General features: G+C 44.0%; 1 protein-coding gene across 2 annotated transcripts in view; it reads right to left on the bottom strand.

Annotated features, from left to right (window-relative positions):
- The window catches only part of MTA3 (metastasis associated 1 family member 3), a 190207-nt gene that overhangs the window by 58855 nt on the left and 108101 nt on the right, over positions 1 to 23251 (bottom strand). For both annotated transcript variants that reach the window (XM_084828919.1, XM_084828918.1), the window contains exons 15-16: positions 12893 to 12979; positions 10251 to 10400 (exon numbers count right to left, since the gene is read on the bottom strand). In XM_084828919.1, coding sequence (XP_084685045.1) covers positions 10251 to 10400; positions 12893 to 12979 — 237 coding nt within the window. The remainder of the gene's footprint in view (positions 1 to 10250; positions 10401 to 12892; positions 12980 to 23251) is intronic.

Genomic DNA, 23251 nt, shown 5'->3' with positions numbered 1-23251 from the left:
ACAAGCTAAATGGCTACATTGATCAAATCTGGCTGCACCTTCTGACTGGCTGATGGGGTAGGTTGTTTCTGTTAAAACCTCTTCCTTGTGATGGGGCGAGTTCTTCGTTGTGATGGGGCGAGTTCTTAGAGGGGTCACATGACCCCTCTGGGCCAATCTGGGGAGGGGTTTGGAAATGGCCCTTTGGGCCATTTCTGCACCCGTACCTGTTAGGGCTCTAAAACCTCATCCGATTGGTCCACGGTGGCTTGATGAGTTTGTAGAGGGGTCACATGACCCCTATCAGGTGACCCTGAAGGTCATATGACCTGACCAGCTGATCACTCCTTCTGGGGCGGGACCTCTGGAGGTGGGACTTCTGGCTAGGGTGGGACTTCTGGTCTCCCTAAGGGGATGGGGCACCTGTCACTTTTGAAAAAGGGTTGTGGTTTAGAGTTTGATGCGGGTACCCCCCTTTCACTACTCATGTATTTGCACAATTCTGCTGTACCACAGCACCATCTAGTGGCTGTATAATGAAATATATAGAACTTGCAGAGAAAGGAAATCCCACCAAGCATGTTTAAGCATGTGAAGGAGCCAATCTTAATCTCACAAACAATCTGCGGTAGAAGCCCCAATAAAGGTGTGGGATAAAACCCTGGTGTAGAGAAGCCCCAGGCTTGTTTCACATGACATTGTTTAGTACATGCTCCATGCTGCAGACATTCACCCTCAAATACATGGTGAACATCTGGGAACTCGTGGCAAGGATGCAACAGAGGGCACAGAGCTAGCGCATTCCTCCTCAGAGCTAGTGCACACAACCCTGCTTTCTCTTGCATGACTCAAATCATGTGGGGGATTTGGACATCCCAATAGGGCTGAGGTCTATTGCTTCTGTTATTTTTTTTTCAATTCATAGTTATCTAATTTTAAGACATCTGACTATAAACAAATGTACTTACTTATTAGTTCACAAATTCATAAATTTTGCCTGATCAATGGATCAGTGCTTTATCATCTGTAACTGAAGTGTCTATGGATCTCAGGTTACACGTTATTCAACAAAAACTCTTGCTCTGTGTCTAATGGACACCACAATGTCTCGATAATAAGGGTTTGTCTAAGTCAGTTAATTGCTGGAAATGTAACATAGCTAATGCTTCATTTAACAATACATTTTGGCAATGCCCAATAGTTGTCTCTTTGGGAGAGGAGGTTATTATGTGGATAAACCTTGTATTGGAACACTCTTTAATATTTACTGATGTACATGTCCTCTTAAATTATCTACTTGCTTCCTGGAAGTTAAAAGTCAGCACAAATGGATTCCCTGTGCCCTTTTCACAGCTAACAGACTGATATTACAACACTGGAAGGATAAACACTCACCTCCTATAATGCAATGGATTGAGGACCTGACAAAGCTTTCAACATTCAAATGGATGTTATATAGACGCCACTTGAGAATGGATACTTATATGGATATTTGGTCTGCCTTTGTTGAAGTTCATATATAATTCTTAGAAAGCTGTATTTTCATATTGTGTGTGTGTATATATACAAACACACACACACACACACACACACACTTCACATGCATGCATTGCAATTGATATATTCAAATCTATGTAGCTACAGTTTTTTTCCTCTTTGTGGTTTTGTTTTATTGTGTTGAAATATATAACACGTTCATAACTTTGATTAAAGTTCCAAGACCAGTTGGCTAAAGGAAATGAAATACATTTTCAAAATATGAGCTGTAAGATGGTGTCTCTTATGTAGGCCGCAGTTCTCCCACAGGACTTGCCCTGTATGGTATAGGCAAAAACGGGGTGCAAACTCTATGAGAGTTGAAGACCCACTACAGCTGATTACCACCGCTGGTAGGCTAGCTCTGCCTTTTCTCTTTGCACCCATCAGAAGGAGCAGCACTGGAAGAAGGGGGAACACTAAATCTGATGTTGGCTGGGCATAATGAACTAAATGTAGGTCTTTATTTGTAGGGACCTATATGGGAAAATGGGGCCGCGGTGGCTTAGTGGTTAAGACGCTGAACTGCAGACCGGAAGGTCGGCAGGACAGCAGTTCGAGACCCGAGTGCCGCATGACGGAGTGAGCTCCCGTCTTCAGTCCCAGCTCCTGCCAACCTAGCAGTTCGAAAGCAAGAAATTGCAAGCAGATAAACAAGCACTGCCTTGGCGGGAAAGGTAACAGCGTTCCGTGCACCTCAGTGTTCAGTCATGCCGGCCACATGACCACGGAAGCGTCTTCGGACAGCGCTGGCTCTTCGACTTAGAAATGGAGATGAGCACCACACCCTAGAGTCGGACACGACTGGTTGGGGACACCTTTACCTTTTTATATGGCAAAATAGCAGCTTTGTCCCTAATGACTATTTTCTACAATATTTGGATTATTTATTCCTTTTTTATATCTAGATCGTGCCTTTCTCTTCTCAAAAGAAAAGCTCAGATGCATCACTGTTGGGCGTTTGGGTTTTTTTTAATGGAAAGTGTGTGGGAACCATTAAGTACGCTAAATTAAGATGGGCCATGTTTTCATGTAAAATTGCACAGAAATAGTTTGAGACTAGGAAAAGTTAAACAACTATACAATAATGTAAAACGTAATGTAACAACGCAGGCGGGGCTTTTTCCAGCAACTCTTGGAATCAGTGTTTTTATGCCACAGATAAAACGTTAAGGTGACTCAGGGCTGCATATCGGGATTTTGTTTTCCAAGGAAATGAGCTAGGAGCTCAATATAGATTTCAGAGAGAAATGTCAATGAAGAAAAAGAAGAGATCAGGCACAAAGAAAGTCACTCTCAGTGGCTCCCTCCCCATTATAATTATTTTATTTAGAGGATGTATGCCCCACTTTTCTCTCTGAGACTCAAGAAGCTTACAATAAATAATGAAAATGAGCTATTTCTTTTGATGTCGATCCATACTTGGAAACGGTTTCATATCTATCTGTTCATGCTCAGTTTGGCATTTCTTTTGTTTGTGACTCTACTGACAAGTTCCACGTGCTTGTATTTTTGTGCATCTGGGGATTAAGAATCATTGGCCAGAAGGAGAATGCAGCAATGGCAGCTTTGCACCCCAGGATCTTGAAACTTGAAAAAAAATGATCTATGACGTTTTCTAAGCGCAGAGATGGAGTGGCTCACTTCGCTAACTTGGGCACTTCCACCGTTTGACAAGTGTTTGTCAGGGTGGAAACTGAGCCCATAGAGCCCCAGAGCAGTTCTGAGCTCTGGGGAATTCTGAGGAAGAGCAACGACCTGTGGGAGAGGAGCTCGCTCGTCTCTCACAAGCACAGCAGCGGGCAGAGATTCCTCCTGCCTGCATTCCCGAGAGAGATAGTGACCCTGGCAGTGAGAGAGCGGGGGATGGGGTGTTGGAGGACACTCGGCGCCGACGCAGGGAGAAGCGCCAAATGGAGGACGCCGAGAGGAGGCGCTTTGCCTGCTTGGCGCTACGACAATGGTCACATCCCGAGGACCCACAGGTAAGAGGGAGGACCTCTCCATAGCCCATAAGTTCAGAGTCTTCCTGCCCTTCTCCTTCAAACAGGGACCAACTGCCTTACCTGGAGCTTAGGTTACTCTGCTAACTACCCCAGTGCAGTTCCTTGTTTAGTCACTGGAAATTAGCATCTGAAAGAGTCATTAAGTTGTAAAGGAATAAAGCCTTGGAAAGAATCCCTTTTGTCTGTGTCTTGAGTTGGCTATCGGAGGGGACTTTAAGAGGCAGCTAGGGCGCTCCTGACAGTGTTATTGAAGGAACCGTCTATACATCATGACACAATTGCTGAAAATATCGATTGCTGATTACCTTTGCCATCCACAGAAGCAAAATGGAGTGAAAAAATACCAGCCACCTATAAATGTTTTCCAACCTTGGCGCTTATTTTCTCAGCAAAAGAAAGGCGCCTTGATCCAGCAAGGAGGATCCACGTGCAGAAATAGGCTACCGTGCACATCTGGATATACACTTCCACTTGAATCATGATGTTCACTGAGCCTAGAGATGGGCAACAACTTTGGTTTGTTTTTTGATAAGAAATTATCAAGATTCACAAAAGACTTTGTAAATGGGATGGAAAGAACTTGTTTAAAAAAAAAATGTGGGAGAAAAGAAAAACTCATAGATTCATCCAACCAGGCAGAGAGCTTAGAGTGCTTAGCTCTGACTCTTGTCTTTGAATCCCTGTGTATTCAAACCATGTTCGTGGTGCTGAATTAGGATCACCACCTCTTCCTTCTTCTGACAGCTTCTTCATCTCTAACAGCTACTTAGCAGGCAGGTAGAACATGATCCTTTCTATGCTGGCAATAGCGGGACTGACTGAATTTGCAAATGACTGATCATTTTGCTTGATTCATTGTCTGATAAGAACTTACCAAAATTCACAAATGACTTCAGAAATGGGATGGAAACTATTTAAATCTCAGAGAAAGTAAGCTGATGGATTTGTCCATCCTGACTTGAACCTGCTGGATGTGGCTTTTTGACATGTAAGAGGATATTAATCCCTATCTAGTACCACCAGTTGTGGCCTGCAACAGGAGATCGATTCAGGCTAGGACATAAAAAGCTAATAATACACAGCATTGCATTCAAAAGATGCCCATTTTGCATGCTGGGGCTGGGGGGGAATCTTCTGCTCACACAAGCGCTCTCCTACCCCTTACACTAGGCCAGGGTAGGCAACCTGATGGCCTCCAGTTTGGGCTACAACTCCCATAATTCCTGTCCATTGTCCATGCTAGCTGGGGCTGATGGGAGTCTGAGTCCAACAACATCTGGAGGGCACTAGGTCATCTACCCCTGTGCTAGAGTGTTGCATAAGAAAAGCAAAACTAAATCCAAAGCTGTTCTTCCACTTGTGCGAGAGCCTCAACCAAGGTTAGTATCCAATGTTAGTCCTACATAGAGTAGACCCATTGAAATGAATGGGAGTTAAGTGAGTTGTGACTAACTTAAGTCTCATTCATTTCAATGCATCTACTCTATGTAGGACTACCAATAACTAGAACCTCCTCATCTTAGTACTATGCAAATTCTGCCAGAGCTTCTGCAAACATTTGCCACGCAGTGTCAGTGGCTATTTCTCCGAAGAATGCTCCTTCCTCTGTCTGCTGTGTGTGCCTAGACACGGTGATATCTGCATTAGTTTCTTAATCTTTCTATCCTTCAACCTTTATTTTCTACCACTCTCTGACTCAGTCATGCCCCTGTCACCAAGTCACCATACTCCAAGTTACAAGATCAGTGGCAAGCCAATACTTTTTCTCTGAGCGATTAAGAAAAGCATGATATGACTTCATGTTCCTGGTGGCATCATAAAAAGAATGGCGAAGCTTGTAGCTTGAAATAGAGTGAGGTTGAAATGAGCTGAATTAGGCCCTATGGCGACTGATGCCAAATTAGCTCATTTTAGGAGAAAACATTTTGAATCAAATCAGAGGAATCTCACTCACCCTTAGTCTTGTTTTAATTCATGTTATATTTTATTGTTGAATTGTATCTCTATAAGCTGATACTAACAACCTATTTATTTATTTATTGCATTTATATCCTACCTTTTTTCCTCTTGCAAGGAACCCAAGGCGTATTACATTATCCTCCTCCTCTCCATTTTATCCTCACAACAACAACCCTGTGAGGTGGGTTGGGCTGAGAGTGTGTGACTGGCCCAAAGTCACCCAGTGAGCTTCCATGGCCGAGTGGGGACTAGAACCCACATCTCCCGGCTCCCAGTCCAACACTCTCGCATTGTATTGTCAAAAGGTGTGGTACAAATATTTTAAATTATCACAGAGGACACCCAGGATATCTACCCACGTATGTGACAAAATGAAGAGGGGGAACAGATGAACAACTATGCAGGTGTGCTTCAGTGGTCTCACCTGTAAGAGGTTAAAAGTTTCCCTTTCCCTGTAATTCAATAATGCAGACATTGCAATCAATGTAATTGTTGCAGATCACACAGTGGTTCATGCAATTGGTGTCTCCATACTATCTCTGTGGGGTTACAAGCCTGCCCGCACCTCCATACGCTTCCTCAGGTGATCATGTGTGCATCTGTGACTGTGCCAAAACAAGCCATTATATCTTTGGAGCTCAGTGTCTCCAAATTGCTACATCATCCTGTCTTTTTGAAATGGAACAGAGCACTCTGGTTTGTTTGGGACTTTATATTCGTGATCCTATCCAGATATAATCATCGTTAGCATTTCTTCAGTGCTTTGAGGGTCAAAACACTTCACGTATGGTATTTCAGTAATCCTTACAACAACTCGGTAAGGTAGACCAGTACCTTACTGACCCACCATTACTGGGGCTCAGGGTGAAATAGTTGCTTGTCAAAGGCTACAGTGTGGGTTCATGGCTGAAGCAAATTTAGACCAGGAACTTAATACAGGCTGTTGAGAAGGAAAAAAAACCTATTGCCTTTCCTTTTTGTGTCATCACTCATGCAAGCGGAAGAGATCAGTCTGAAGTGGAGGAAAATATTGGTTCAAGGACTGCAAAACCTGAATAATCTCTTGAATGAGAGATGGTTCCAATGCATTACCTCTCTGCAGCAAGGATATTTCAAGCTGACTAAACAAAAAAACATGTGTCCCAGCACATGCTAGAGCCTCATGTGGCGCAGAGTGGTAGGTGGCAGTATTGCAACCGAAACTCTCCCCACAACCTGAGTTCGATCCCAGCAGAAGCTGGGTCTCAGGTAGCCGGCTCAGGTCGACTCATCCTTCCGAGGTCAGTAAAATGAGTACCCAGCTTGCTGGGGGAAAGGCAGTCATGATTGGGGAAGGCAATGGCAAACCACCCCGCTATAGTCTGCCATGAAAACGCCAGCGAAAGCGGCTTCCCTCTAGGAGTCAGCAGTGACTCAGTGCTTGCACAGGAGGAACCTTTCCTTTCCTTTCCAGCACATGCCAACCACTGAAATCTATAATCACAACGGAGTTACGAATTAAAATTAAGCTAATCTTCCCAGAGGGTTTTTAAACTATTACTAGAAGAAATGTATTAACTTTACGGTGGATCAATATTCGCATATAAAGTTTAAATCCTATCTCTGTAAGAGAGTCCCACCAAGTCAATTACATTATTTGAAAATTGGCAGTCCACTGCTTAAGCACTATTCTCCACAACCTGAATTAAGTGAGAATTAAATCTCACTTCTGTCACAGCAGTGCAGCTCAGAGGCAAAAAATAAATAAAATAAAATAAGTTAATAACTCTTCCCCTTGGGATATTTGACACTCTCAATGTTAAATTCAAACACTGTGATACACAGGTTGCAGTGTGCCCTCCTCCTCCCTCTCACACACAAGTGTTTTACCTATTTCAGTACAAACCTGGTTAACATATCTAGCACTTATATAGCACTTTGGCATGCACTGCACATAGTACTTCAGAAACATAACCTTGTTGCCATCTTTACACCAGCCCTGTAAGGTAGGTCAGTATCGTTACCACCACAACCACTCATGTTGCAGATGGGGAGCTGAGACCACGTGCAATTCCTGTCATCCCTGACCATTCTGGCTGGGGCTGATGGGAGTTGTAGTCCAAACCACTTGGAGGGCACCAGGTTGGGGAAGGCTGCCTTAAGGTCTCCTAGTGAGTTCCTGGCAGGGATAAGAGGTGAACTTCAGACTTCCTGATTTATGGCTCAGTCTCATAGCCACTATGCTATGGAATAGGAATGGGGAATCTGTGGCCCTCTAGATGTTGCTGGACTGCAACTTCCGTCATCCCTGACCATTTGCCATGTTGGCTGGGGCTGATGGGTGCTGGAGCACATCTAGTGGGCCACAGGTTCTCCACATCTTCTACAGAAGCTCTCATCTGGCAGCTGCTTCTACATGTGGCTTGCAAAGTCCCTTACCAAATTTTGGTTCTCCAAAATAGGAGGATGGAATGGAGAAAGAGAGACAGGAACATAGCAGAATAGAGGAGTACCTTGGCACTATCTATTTGTCTATTTATGTATTTCATTCATTCATTCCACCATGGGTCTCAGAGTGGCTTACACATATTAAACATTAAAATGCAATGGGCTAACTGACCACATGACAGCCATTTGTAAGCAAGCCAGGCTCATACCAAACACCATAAAATGTCAAGTTCATTTCATAAAACGTCAAGCAAAAGCCACTGTGATGTATTAGAGTCCTGGACTTAGATGCAAGAGACCAGGGCTGGATCCATACTAGTGCTTTTTATTGGTACTGAAGTACACTGATAACTGTTGGGGCACATTACACATTCCATATACCACTTTTCTAGCATTATTTCCCACTTTTTATTCTACATTATCCAAAATACTGCAACAGATGTCATTGTGTGTGCTACGAGGTATGAATGCACAAGAGAGATATAGCGTCACCATGATGGGGTCATGTTGATATGACATGAGGTGTAGCTCAAATGCCTGATCACAAACTAGCTTACTAGATGTTCTTGGGCCAGTCACAATTTCTCAGTGTAATCTTCCTAGGGATGTTAGAGAATTCCGCCATGGATCCCAGGGGAGCCGAATTCCAGTGAATTCCAGCCCCCCGGAATCCGTGGCGGAACGGAATCCCCCGCCCCTCCACCCCATGAAAGCCCCGTGAAACGGAGCCTACCTGGCTGCGGCTGCAGCGGCAGCTTCAGCTCCAGTGGCGGCGGCGGCGGCGGCTCCAGCTGCTGCCAGGCTGGTGCAGACGCAAATGGCATCCTGAGTAGGGGACACCATTTGCGTCCCTATGGTAGCTCATGATAGGCTACGTAAATATTTACGTAGCCTATCACGGCTAAAGCAGGCATCCCCTATGCCATTTGCGTTCCCGTTTTAGCTGTGATAGGCTACGTAAATATTTATGTAGCCTATCACGGGCTACCATAGGGACGCAAATGGCGTCCCCTACTCAGGATGCCATTTGCATTCGCACCAGCCCGGCAGCAGCTGGAGGCCCCGCTGCGGGTTGGCCTGGCTGGTGGCTCCGCAGCCTGGCTGCGGAGCGGAGCTGGCTGGGCAGGATTCCAGTGGGGAGGAATGGATCTCTTCCCCCCCCCCCATCGAGGATTCCGGGGGGAGGAACAGATCGCCTCCCCCCACCTGCTGAACCCGGCAGAGCCAGGTAAGCGGGGTTTCATACACCCCTAAATCTTCCTCACAGAGTTGTAGTGAGGATAAAGGGGAAGGGATGAGCATGGATGTCATTTTGACCTTCTTGGAGAAAGAGTGAAACAAAAAGAGCCAGGTCAAGACAGTTTGCTGCCTGAGGGAAAGGACAAAATGGGCCCTCCTCCATTTTTTTAATTTATTTAATTTCTATACCGCCCAACAGCTGAAGCCGAAGCCATTCCACGAAGCTGACTGGACTGGCAGCTGAATCTTAGTTCAACACTAATGGGATAGCATCCTCCACCACACTTGAGGGCAGCAGCCTAGGTTAGAGAGTGTAGGAGTTGAGATGGGAATGGTCGGGGGACTCAGGAGAAATGGCTGGACAGCTGCCAATGCTGCTTCCCAGCATCTACTGCATGAAGCTGTTGCCTCACATTGCCTTATGGTAGGGCTGGCCCTAAATAAAATGTAATGAGGTATTTGTTCAGTCGTTAAATTGTGTCCGACTCTTCGTGACCCCATGGACCATAGCACGCCTTTCTGTCCTCCGCTCTCTCCCGGAGTATGCTCAAGTTCATATTCATTGCGTAATGAGGTATAGCCATGCATAAAATGCTTCAGAAAAGGAGACTTGTAAAAGTTTCTTCCTTTGTAATTATAGAAGACAAGTAGGATCTACAACAAAATGTTGCAGGGTATCCTCACCCTCTAACAAGAAAGCTCCTGATAAGGGTTCCAGCAAGACAGCAATACTTTCTTCCAGGATACTATAAGCTGTTAGGGACTCAGGAAAGAAAATTACCTTTCCTTCCCACCTTCCTATCCCCTTGGTTTTCCATCTTTCCCCCAGATGACACTCAACTGGTGACCACTAAACATTTTTAAGGGCTTATGTTTGGTTCTGTATGTTTGTATACGTTAATTTTCACCTGCATATACTGATATGTCCCTCTTGTTTCTCAGTGACCCGATTTTGGCTCCAGTCCTGTTGGCATGGGGACACTGAGCCCACTATTATTGTAGAAGATATTAACACTCAATTCATAGAAGCACAGATTTTATGCTGCCTTGGGTTATTCATGTATTATAAAACAATAGTACTTCAGCTGTCAGGTTTATACATACCATCCAGGCCATTATGATGATGGCTGTAGTTTCTCTTTCCCAAAATACTTAATGATGAATGTCCTGGGGGAGCAAGCAATCGCTTTGCCATTGAACTCTGAAGGCTTGGTGTTGACTTGATTATATTAGGCTTCATTGCAGGATGAATCTCTGTAATTTTTTTAAGGAGATTGTTGCAATTACTTCAAATATTAATAACAATAACAATAATCTTCTTGGAGATAGGGAAGTTGGAGAAATTCGCAATGGAACCAAATGAGTTTGGATTTTCATGAATTCAACCCGCTGATTCCATGGCAGAATGGCTTTCTCCCCGTCAGGAGGATTCTGTGGACCTGCAGACCGCTTTTCTCACTTTCCAAAATTTTGCACAAATTTCATTGTAGAAAAATACACAATTAAAAAAAAACAAACTGCCAAAAACGTGCATCTTCCCCATAGGCTAAAGTGGGAAAATGCACACTTTGGGGTATTCGTGCATTTTCGGACATGCAAATTTGTGCAAATTCGGAAACAAAAAAAATCCAATTCCATGAATGGGCGGATGATGGAACAAAAGGTGTCTGATAATCCATGAAACACAGATGGAACAGATTTTACACAGTCCATACATCCCCTGTTTGGAGACGTGTGTATTGTTGATTTTTTAATTTCTGGTAGAAAGCGGCTAAAAACTTGGGTTGCTTTTGTATGCCCCAGATATGCACTGCATGGGTGGAAAGAAGCGAAAAATGCACTGTAGTTTACTTGAACTTAACTTCTGCCAAGAAGAAAAAAGCCTCTTAAACCCATCCCTGTGCAAAATCTAATCCCAATGGCATATTATTGACACCTTGAAGCTGCTATTCTTTTAGCACTTGTTCATTTAAAACCCTTATATAGCATGTTGCTTGCTTCTAGGCATGGAAACATTTTGGAAAAAGCCTGCATATTTAAACAGATGTTTACAGGATTTCCGGTAGTGAGGTAGGCACAGTACAGATATTACTAACTCTGTATTGATTATCTCTTTGCTGAAGTCGCATCTTTGCATGTAGAAAGATGAAGTTCCGTTGCAGGCATTTAAGTGGTATTGGCTAGCAGGACTGGGAAAAGCCCTTGCTGGTGCCCCTGAAGTTCTGGTAGACGAGCATTCCCCAGCCTGGTGCCTTCCAGAATTGTCGGACTATAAGTCCCATCACCCCAATCAGCATTCCCCTGCAGGTTGGGGATGCTGGGAGTTGTATTCCAACACATCTAGAGGACGCCAGGGTGGGGAAGGCTGTAGGAGACCATGCTAAGGTGGATGGACCTTTGGCAGGGGCTGGCCCAAGTCATTTTGCTGCCTGAGGCAAAGGACAAGATGGCGCCTCCCCACTTCCATTTCTTGCACACAATCTGTTCCTGCTGTGCTTGTTTTCAATTTTGGGAGAGTTTTCATGTGGAGGATATTCAAAAATATGATCGCCACCATCACTTGCAGTCTGAAGTGGCATAGTCCAGAATGTTATCACTGCAGTCTAACATCTCATTCAGCATAAAGTGTAAAATATAGACCAAGGGATATGTGTAGACTGTTCTAGTGGACTAAACCATAGTTTAGCATTACAAGAATGAGCCTAGGTGAGCCTCAGGCTCATGCCCTCCCCCCTTCTCCTTCCTCCTCTGGTGCGGCCACGGAGGAGTTTGGAAGCTTCCATTATACATTAACTGCAGTTTGCCATGTCACCCAAACCTGACAAACTGTGGCTAGCCTTAACTATGGTTTACTGAAGTAAGCCGACTTCAAACGGTGGTTTATGAAGCTGCTTCTTTCCACTAACCATAGTCAGATGAACCACAGTTTGTTGGGTCTGGATGACGCGCTAAATTGTGATTAATCTAAAATGGAATCTTGTGGCTTTGCCAGAGGAAAAAGAAGGGAACATGGAATGTGTGAGCCTGGGAGGAAGCTAAGCTTGTTCGTCATGGTTTAGCATTACATCTGAACACAGCCAGTATGTCAAGGTCTTGAAACGCAGTGCTGCACACATATCAAAACACATGGCGCAAATCTGCAGGATTGACTTCACCAAAGACTCCCCTCTATAAAACACTCTGTGCGTAGAAAACTAGTATACGAAAACTAGCACATGAGGGACCGCTTGTCTCAGTATGAACCAGCTTGGATATTAAGATAGCAGGAGAGGCCATTTTGAAAACACCCCTGCTTCAAGAGGCCCTCTTGTTGAGCATGTAGGAAAGGGCTTTCTCCTGCATTGCTTCCAAACTCTGGAACACGCTCCCTGTAGACAGGTCCCCACTCTCTCTTCATTCAGGAAGGGTGTCAAGACACATCTTACTAGCTTGGCTTTTAAATTTGTTATTATGGCATTCAAGGTTTCTTTTAGTGTTTTACCTGGTTTTTATTTGATTGATTGTGTATGTGTGTGTTTGGTAAACTGCTTTGGTTGGCTTCAGAAAGATGGCATAGAACTACCATAAATAAATAAAAGAGGAAGATTCTGACAGAGCTCATCCTGATGTGCTAGTTTTCTACATACTCCCAGAAAGCACTCCTAAACATTATTTACATCATGCCCATTATATTTTAATGTTCTTTGCCTAACAGGAATAATTAAGTAGAATCATCTTATGACTCATTTGGCTGAAAGAGCACTCACCCAAGTATCCAATAATACACGATAATGATTTTCTAGTGCTTTTAATCTTCAAAGGATTTCCGACAAATTCACAATGTCTGTCAGCATCTGGGGATTGAAGGGAGAACATTATTTTGGGATGGGTAGGAAGGTATACAGAACCACTAACAACTAAACTATGGTTTTCGAGCTGTCTTCTAGTGCCTTATGGAGGTTCCCCCAGTGAAAAGATCAGTAATGGCAGACAAGCTTCCATGAAAGACAGCTTGCCCACCATTACAATCCTTTTGCTCAGCAATGTGCAGCTCCAGGAGAGCATCTCGAGGGAACACTCACAGCTCACACAAACTAAAGATGAAGTCCAATGGGCCCAGCCATTGCCCCTGCATGAACCAAGTGGGTGTTCTATAGGACCTAGAATCCTCTGTAACCAACAGGGAGCCTGTGGCAGAGGTCCATGGTGCCCATAAACCTCTATGACAGAGGTTCATGAAATGGAGGCTGGAGGCTCCAATTTTGGTGGGGCTTTGAATCTATTCTGGGTTTCAGTCAGAACCAACTAGAACTCTAAAGGAGCTATCCAAGTTGCTGATCCTATTTTGGGGATAGGGTTTGGAACCTTGGATAGCTCCTTTAGAGCTCTGGCTGGTTCTAACTGAAACCCAGAATGGATTCACAGCCCCACTTAAATCAGAGCCACCAGCTGCCACTGGGTTCATCACAGTAGGAAGGCTTCTCTTCAGTGCTAGACCAAGGTATTTTGCTGCCTGAAGCTGATCCCAAATGCTCCCTCCACATCCCACTAGGGACAACGCTAAAGGCTTTCTGCACCACTGAGACATAAATTCCTGCTTTTATCTATTCCACACACACCTGGTCCCCCTGATGCTGCATGAAGCAGATCATTTCAGGCAGGTCTGGCCCTGGTTACCTGGATCCTGCCATCCACACATTAGGTGGGAAATTCTCTGCACACAGAGGTTTTCCTGGTCCTGGCACAATCAGGGTTCCAGGACCTGGGGAAGCTTGCCAGGGAAGCTTTCTGCATGTAGACTTTCCCACGAAGACATCCACACATTAATGTGAGTGGCAAGGCTGGGAGAGAAGCCACGCATCCTCAGGGGCATGGTTAGAAGTGTGGCCACACAGCCCTTTTCAACACTCTTTGCCCTTCACGTGAGTAACCTGTGAGGGGGGTGGGATGAGGGGTTACAGTTGTTGCATTTAAAACGAAACCTGTCACATAACATCACACTAAAAAGAACATCTTGTGCGAAAATGAATGTTTTGTGAGTGAAGATGCTGCGAAAATGGTTTAGAAAAAAAAAATCTTAAAACATGTTTTTTAAAAAAATGGCAACAACCAGCAAGTTGAAAGCACAACTGGTGTGCCAATAAATATAAAAAACAACAAGTAAGATAAAAAAACTACTGTAAAAGCCAAACGAAAACAAAACAAGACAGTTGCAAGATTTAATTCCCAATATATTTGTGTGCCAACACATTCCGAGAGATTTCTCTTAGTCAAGGGCAATTTAATTCTTCAGATCTTCCAAATAATGCTCTCAGCTTCTAATGATTGGGAGGCAAAATATCACTGGCTCGTTTCTGGCCTTGATGAAGAGAAGTCTCTCGAAATGCATTGGCACACAAATACATTGGGAATTAAACCCTGCAGCTGCCAATAAATATAAGCCCTACTGGCTCCTGTACTGAGGCAATGGTGTGAAGAAGCAGATGTTTCAGTTCCAGTTTGATTGCAAAGGAATATCTTGCTCGCTCTCGCTCTCAGCAGTGGTAGAACCCAGCTCCAGCCCATGGGTCGCTTTGGAAGAGCTGAGCTGTTCAGGGAATTTAGTAGAATGGGGAAGGGTTTTTACAAGCAGGGTTGGCATCAAGGGTCAGCATGGTTGCACGCCTGCTGTGGGCTCACACCCCAGCAGAGGGCTCACTGACAAGACCACCACCACCACCCGAACCTGCTCCACCTCTTCACCGTTGCAACCTGCTTGTTCACCCACCTCTCATTCTGGCCCGCTCAACAGTGGTGGTGTTAAGGAAGAAAAGTAGATGTCACCGGCCACATGCCCGTTGGCTCTCTGCCTGGCAAGCAAGCAGGTGGTAGAATGATGAGGGAGGGGGAAAGCAGGTAGCAATGTTAGTAAGATGGTGGACTCCATGAGGGAGAGGGGTGCAAAAGGGGGGTCTTGCCCAAAGGCCCTCCAAACCCTGATGCTGGCACTGCCCACAAGCTCCTACTGAGCTGCATGCATTCCGAGTGCTCAGACACTAGCACAAACATGCCCTGCCATTCTTGGGTCATAAACTGTTATCCATCTACCGTTCTTTCATAAGAGCCACTGTGGTTTACCACTAGAGCAATGGGTTAACCGGTGAAACCCAGGGATAGATCCCTGTTTAGCCATGAAACGTAGGCCCAAACTTGGTGTTAAGAGTGACACATTGCTGATGCCAGCCCACAGCCCACATCTCCTTGGCAACATCTAGTAAAGAAGAGGTGCAACATGACATTGTTGTACTAGAAACAGTCAATAAAGTGACGGGGGGGGGGTAGGATGCTAAATGTGATTACATCACATACTTTCTTTCACTTTAGGGAAGGAGAAGCAAGGAGGGGAGATGAAGGCTGGTAGAAGCTGCCGCCACCCCGATGTCTATTTTGAGCCTTCAGCAAGTGGTTACCTCTCAGCCTAACCTATCTGAAATGTTATGGCATTTCAGTTTACTAGATGCAATTCAGCCAGAGACACTGGCAAGTGGCAAAGATCTAAGTGGGAAAGAATTAAGCATTTTGGGGTGCAATCCTATGCATGTTTAGTCAGAGAAAAGGCCTCTAACTCCCAGCATGCCCCAGCCAGGCTGGGGCATATTGGGAGTTGTAGGCCTTTTCTCTGACTAAACATGCATAGGATTGCACACTTAGTCCGTTAAAACAAAGGCACCTAGAAATCTTTAACTTCTGCTGAAATGTGCCTTTTCTTCTTGTAGATACTTGTGTAAATAAAAGCTCAGCTTGTAAATCGGCCTGCTGGTTTTATTCCTTATGTAATGGAGGTTTTAGTTCTTCAGATTTTGGTTATGACTCTGTATCATAGTAATTGCATAGGGGATATTTGCAGTGGAGGCTGGCTGTGCCAGTGCCACTGGGGCAGTGAATCCGCTCCAGGTTTCAGTCAGAACCAGTGAGTAATCTAAAGGAGCTATCCACCTTGGATAGCTCCTTTAGAGTTCTGACTGAAACCCGGAGCAGATTCACCACCCCACAGACATCGGAGCTGCCAATCTCCACTGGATGTCTGCGTTGTTACCTGGTTCCAGGCTGAAGACTTTATGTATCAATTGGATTGGACATGGGAAGAACATCACCTCATAAAAGTACTATCAGATAGCACATAAGCTATCGAGAAAAAGTACAGGCAGAGCAACAACAGCAACAACAAAAACGAAGCCCGGACAATTATCTCAACTGTTCCATAATTAGCTGTCACCTGGGTTGAAAAACAATGGCATTCAAACCTCATCATGCTGTCACTAATGAGGATCAGTCATAGGACCATCATTAGAATTCCTGAAGATGTTATTTTTACCATCTGATCCTGTATTATTTATTTTGTACGTTTATCTCTCACCTTTTCTGCAAAGAACTCAAGGTGGTGCACATGGTTCTCTCACCAACCCCCAATTTTAGCTCAAAACAACCCTGTGAGGTAGATTAGACTCAGAGATGATGACTGGCCCAAGACTACTCCATGAGCTTTATGGCTGAGTGGGGACTTGAAGTTGGGACTGCTGGATCCTGGTCTGAACTCTAACCACCACACCACATAAGGTTTCTATGGATGTTTACTCAGAAGAATGTCCTACCCAGTTCAGCTCCCAAATGAGCATGCATAGGATTGCAGTTTTCCATCTCCAGATTATTCCACTGTTCATATAGAAGGTGGCTCCAATATTCCTTGTGTGTGCTAGACTCCACACAAGTGAAAACATACCAGGTGTTGAAAGGCTGAGATAAAGGCTCTGTTTGCTTGAACAGCATTTTATACTTTGACAGGGTTTAGCCAGTCTGCCTTTTTATCCCTAAAAATCCTCCTTTTTATACCTTACACACATGATTTATCCACAAGAGCACAGCCCCCAATTATCTCCACAAGGAGGATCTTGTTCAGTTATGACATCTGGGGATATCCCAGACTTCTCTATTATTCAGTGAATGTAGTCTCCTTCTCTGTCATGGAGATGGGCACCCTCATGAGGGGAAGAATAGGCCCAATGCCTGCTAGCATTGGTAGCATTTGCAGGAACAATCTTTTCTGGAGAAGAAGCACAGCCACATACTCCTCTTAGAGTTGGAGGCCATATTCTTTACTGCCTCCTCACTTTTCCTCAGTGCCTATTTGATTGTTACTGTTGAGGCACAGATGTTTCTGCAAAGCTACTGTGTTACCACTGCACATAGCCAAAGGGAGGTTGGGTTTGGAGCAGCAACCATATCACAACCACAGTCTTTTAATTTGCCCTTAATGAGAAGAAAAATTAAAGATAAAACAGAAGGCACTATATACACGTACATGTCGATCCATACTTCGTAGCTCCCATCTGCTTGGGAAACAGACTGAATAAATAGGAACATGATAATCAGGAACCTAGGATGCTGCCTTATACTGAGTCAGACAATTGGTCCATCCAGCTCGGTATGGTCTACACCAGCCTTCCCCAACTTGGTGCCCTCCAGATATGTTGGAGTACAACTCCTATCATCCCTGACCATTGGCCATGCTGGATGGGGCTGATGGGACTTATAGACCAAAACATCTAGAGAGTACCAGATCTGGGAAGGCTGGTCTACAGGGACTGGTAGGAAGTCTCCACAGTTTCAGACAGGGTGGTTTCTCAGCCCTATCTGGAGATACCAAGAGCTGAGTTATGGGTCCTTTCTCCTAAGGTTGTCTCGATAAGCAACAGTACATTTACAGTCAGTTACAATAGCATTACTCTTAGTGTCAGTTCACAGGGCATGTGGGCCTGGTCAAGAACCATACTGGGACCCCACAGTTCTCTGGCCACACTTCCTTCCTCAGCTGGCACTCATTCAAATACACATGGTAGTGACATCCTCTCAAGTCCTCACTTAACCTGCCAACAAAATGCATCACACGAATGACTTCTACTGAGGATTACAACCATTACATTGGATTCCCACCCCCAGCCCCAGCGTCAAATAAAGGTGTTGCTTCATGGTCACATGTCAAGGGACAACCTCCATGTTTGGAGTTGTGGGAATTTTAAAGAAGTCCATCGCAAAACGAAATTCAGGAAACTTTTCAGAGCAACTTTTGATGTTACATAAAAGTGCCATGTACATCTGGAAGCCAAACATATCATCAAGGAAATGATCTGCCAATTCTCCCCTCAGATGTTATAAAGAAGCACAAACAGAGCATATATGAGCCACTTGTATATTGTTTTCTAGCACTTCTACAAGAGTACCCAAGACCACCAGGAGAGGACTGCACAACAGCAGTGACTATGTAGCATCATGGGCATTGTGGTGGGCACTACTCAGGGAATAGAGAATATTCAGATTAGGATTGTTTTGAAATGTAAGATCGTAAGAAGAGCCCTGCTGGATCAGACCAGAGGCCTACCTAGTGCTGCATTTTGTTCACACAGTGGCCAACCAGCTGCCGGTGGGAAGCCCACAAAGTAGGATATGAGTGCAATAGCACCCTCCTGTTCATGTTTCCCAGCAGCTGGTATACAGAGGCATATTGCCTCTGATACACCAGGTTCAACGTTTCACCAGGTTCAACATTTCCACTTGAAATATATGGCTTAAATGGAGTAGGATTTCTCTCCAATAACCCTCTATCTTTCCAAACTAGAATGGATGTAAAAGCCCCCCACCCCCAGCTTCTTGGGCCCTGTAAGACACCAGAAGGCATTTCAGAGGGGCTTCAAAATCCATTGCTTTCACCTTTGCCCAATCACATTCTGAGTAAATATGTAGCCCCCACTCTACCTGTTTAGCATTAAATGTTCTGCATAAAAAGAGAACGATTTAAAGAGTTGGACATTCAGAACCCGCTCCTGCAACAAGTCAGATTATAAGGACACCAAAGTATATTTAAATTAGCTAAAAAAAAAAAAAAAACTAATCAAACTCTCAAACTCAGTTCTTTCTAAAAAGCCAAACAAAACCTGAGAACATCTTTAATTCAAATAACTATGCAATAAAACAATGGCGGAGTTGCTGTATAAGGAGTATGTATATTGCAAGATTGATTGGTTTAATTTACAGGACCATCTCCTTTATGATGCTTTCAGTGCAGCCAGAACGTGGGAATTCAGTCATTTTTATCTTCACCTGTGTATTTCATTTTATGCAATCCTATCTGCCCACACTCTCCACACAAATCAACTAATTCTTTTAAAATACAAATTTAGAGCCCTAGCAGCACAAAGACAAAAATTCACCCAGCCTTTCCTCAGCAGACATTTAAAAGTACACGGGGAATGATATAAATGTCCTATTTCATTAATCCAGCATATGAAAAGAAAAAAAAGAAAAAAAAACCCACCTCCAATAGCATTCCATATTCTGTAGAGGCCAAAAATATGCTGGAAGAAAGAATAATTTATCTGAAACAGCACTCTTTCCAAATGTGTAATTTTATATGTCCAAGTCAATGAGAAATTTAGGGCACACACTATAAAGACTATGCCAGCATTAGTTACGTTATGTGTGAGTTTTTATACTGAAACCTACAATCACAGCCATAAAACCTACATGAATATCAAGAGCTCTTAAATTTTGCCAAAACCCGGAATCAAATGAGCAGGGGCAGTTGTGCCACTATATACTTGCAGTCTCTTCCTCCTCCTTTGGGAAGTTATCTCAGGCTAACACAACGATCAGGAAAAGTAAGGGTTAAAGGCCTAGGGGGTCCTCTATGACCCCTTTGAACTTTCTTGCCCAGGGAAAATAGCTGAAGATTTTGGCAAACTGTGTAGACCGGCCTTCCCCAACCTGGTGCCCTCCAGATGCGTTGCTCTAGACTGCTCTAGACTAGTGCTGTGCCGAAAAGTTCTCCCACATTTTTTTCAACCGTTCTCATTCAATGTAATTGAAAACAAATTGCTTTCAAAAAGAAATTGAAAAGAGAAGAAATGTCAGAGAAATCCTTATGGGTTGGGTTCAGGGTTCTTGTGCTTACTTTACCTATGAGGTGGCCAAGCAGTGTGGATGAGGGTCTGTCTTTCATTGTACAATTATCTTTGGGCACCTGAATCAGAGACAAGGTGTCTCCACAATTCACCCTCAGAAATTCAACATTTGGTGGAAGATCCTGGGGAAGATGCTGAACCCTAAAGCATGACCAGAGCGGTACTGAAATTTCTCAGAAGACTTTTTTCTCAGAAAAGTCCTGAGATGTTTCTTCTCTTACCCCCTAGAAATAAAAGGCCACTTTGCAGACAAAACAAACCCAACCCCAAGACCCTTAGGAAAGAAGAAAGAAGCTGTGCTACGATCCTTGCCAAGGGTGAGCCCTACCTGTGAGAAATTGTTAGAGAATATCTCCTGCCCCTAGAGAAATTTGGTGAAATTGCCCCTCCCCCATTTCTCTGCCCACGACTAGGATGGAGAATTTCAAGAGGTCATTTGCACACAGCTCTACTCTAGACAGATATATATTAGAGATATCTAATAGGCATTATTAGATATCCAACAACCGATGAGAAATTAAGTGCCTTTTGGCAGGTAAAGATGGTCAAAATCTAGTGTAACAATTCCAGACATCAATTTACATGTGCTAAATGTAAAGACCATGTCACACCTAAGGATTATTTACACACAAGTAGTCCAATCACATCCTAACCATGCTTTAGACCACCACCTGTAGGTTATCAAGTCTACACGCAACTATACATTTTTATGGAGGGTGGGCAGAGGAACTCACCTTACTGCAGAGCATAGCCATAGCGATGTTTGCCCCCTGCCCCACCCCCCAAGAAGTTAGGCTGAAGTGTGCTTCTGCAGGCTGCAAAACGAGAGCATGCAATCTTCGCAGATCAAATAAAATTTAAAAAATAAAAACAAAAAAGTTTGCAAAATTGTAAAGCATTCTTCTGGGGCTGAAAGTTGTGGGGGAAATTTTAGATGAGCGCTCTCATGCACTAATGGAACTGACACTAAGCCCCTCCAACCATCCTCTTTACTATCAAAATATATATTCCTATTTTGAAAGGCACTTCTGCTTGCACAAAGCAGCCCACCCAAATTCTCCCAATTTCCCCGTCCCATTGCAGCCTTCTCCCCATGCCCCATTACACACTGGGCCCATTTGCACCTAACGGCATAATTAATTAACCCATATTTCCCAGGTTGTGTGCCTGATGCATGCAACCGCTGCCATTTTGAATGTGCAACCTTCAATTGGCCTGATATTTTGTGACATGCAAACCTGGACACTATGATCTGGTTTGCACATAATGACAACACAGAGTACTGTATGAGTTGGGTATGGGTTGTCATTGAATTGTGGATTATTGTTGAATTGTGGATTGTCATTACGTACGAACCCTCTGCTATGGTTTAACTATGGGTTGTTAACCATGAACAACCCAGAGTTCACAATCCAAAAACAAACCATGGGCTCTCTTCCTGTATTGTTCATGGGTAAAAGACGCTTGCTCCTTGGGAGGAAAGCTATGGCAAACCTAGACAGCATAGTAAGAAGCACAGACATCACCTTGCCGACAAAGGTCCGTCTAATCAAAGCCATGGTTTTTCCAGTAGTAATGTATGGCTGTGAGGGCTGGACTATAAGGAAGGCTGAGCGCCGAAGAATTGATGCTTTCAAACTGTGGTGCTGGAGAAGACTCTTACGAGTCCCCTGGACTGCAAGGAGGTCAAATCAGTCAATCCTAAAGGAAATCAACCCTGAGTGCCCATTGGAAGGACAGATACTGAAGCTGAGGCTCAAATATTTTGGCCACCTAATGCGAAGAGAAAACTCTCTGGAAAAGACCCTGATGCTGGGAAAGACTGAAGGCAAAAGGAGAAGGGGACGGCAGAGGATGAGATGGCTAGATAGCATCACCGATGCAATGAATATGAACTTGGGCATGCTCCGGGAGAGAGTGCATGACAGGAAGGCCTGGCGTGCTATGGTCCATGGGGTCACGAAGAGTCGGACACGACTGAACGACTGAACAACAACAACTTTTAGTTAAGCCATAGTGCAGGGTTCCCACATAACAACCCAGAATTCAACGAGAACCCATATTCAACCTATACTCTGGGTTGTATGGAGTTATGGGTCCTGTATTTTTTTTAAAATCCACAATTAACCCATAGTGCTTGGGTTTACACATCATGAAATAACTTCCGATGGGGCCGATCAGAGTTTGCATATTCAAAATGGCGACGGCGCATGACCCCTGCAAATTGTGAGTTAATTAACCCAAGATTTGCCACCATTACAAGCAAATCAGGTCACTGTTCCTGCTTTGGGGAGATAGCAAGGGGCTGTAGTGGAGGAGCCAGGAGTTCCTCGCACAAGCGGAGTTCCACTTGTCTATCTCCAAATCCAACTCTGTGTATTATATTTCTACAAGACTTACCCTTGTTAAGCTTATCATCATCATCATCATCATACATGGTGCTGCTTTCTCTTGTCTCCACAACACTTTCATCCAGCCTCCAACACTGATATTATTTTGGAAGGCAGGACTGATTGGAATTGGTTCAGACACACAAAATGATCACACACACAAAATACAAACTCTGTGCCTGAATTCTCTGCTTATTATGGATGGAGATCCTGAAATACAACCAATCCATAAAAAGTATGAACAGGTGGCAATCCAAAATACATTTATTATATTTATTTATTATTTAAAGCATTTTTTATTATAAAGGCCAACATGGTAGCATGGCTTACTAAGGCTGCAGTTCTATGCACACGTACCTGGGAGTAAGTTTCATCATTGAATATAATGGGTCTTGTTATGAATTTAAAAAACAACAACATAGGGTTGCACTGCATGTCTTCCACATGTTCCTCCTTTTACCTACTGACTGAACTTTTCTGTTCTGTTTGCAGTCTCTAAGTAGTGTTATGTTCCATTAGGATTATTTTATGGAGAAGGAAGTGCTCTATTAAACACTTGGAACATGCGAGATGTAGGTGTGGCAAATATTTTTTCCTGAACAATCATTGAACCCGAAATGAAATTGCCCAGCATGAATATAGCGTTCCTGGAAATGTGTAACTAAATTTTAGGAGTCCTAAGCTCTAATGGCTGAATACCAAAATGAATTCTCTCTAGCAGAACAATGGCTGGCTTGCGCTA

The sequence above is a fragment of the Heloderma suspectum genome, chromosome 1 (genome assembly GCF_057233095.1).
Source record: "Heloderma suspectum isolate Gila_16-S chromosome 1, 16-S_ref, whole genome shotgun sequence".
Classification (NCBI taxonomy): domain Eukaryota; kingdom Metazoa; phylum Chordata; class Lepidosauria; order Squamata; family Helodermatidae; genus Heloderma; species Heloderma suspectum.
Note: the sequence above shows the minus strand (reverse complement) of the source record. Positions and strands in the feature narration are given on the sequence as shown.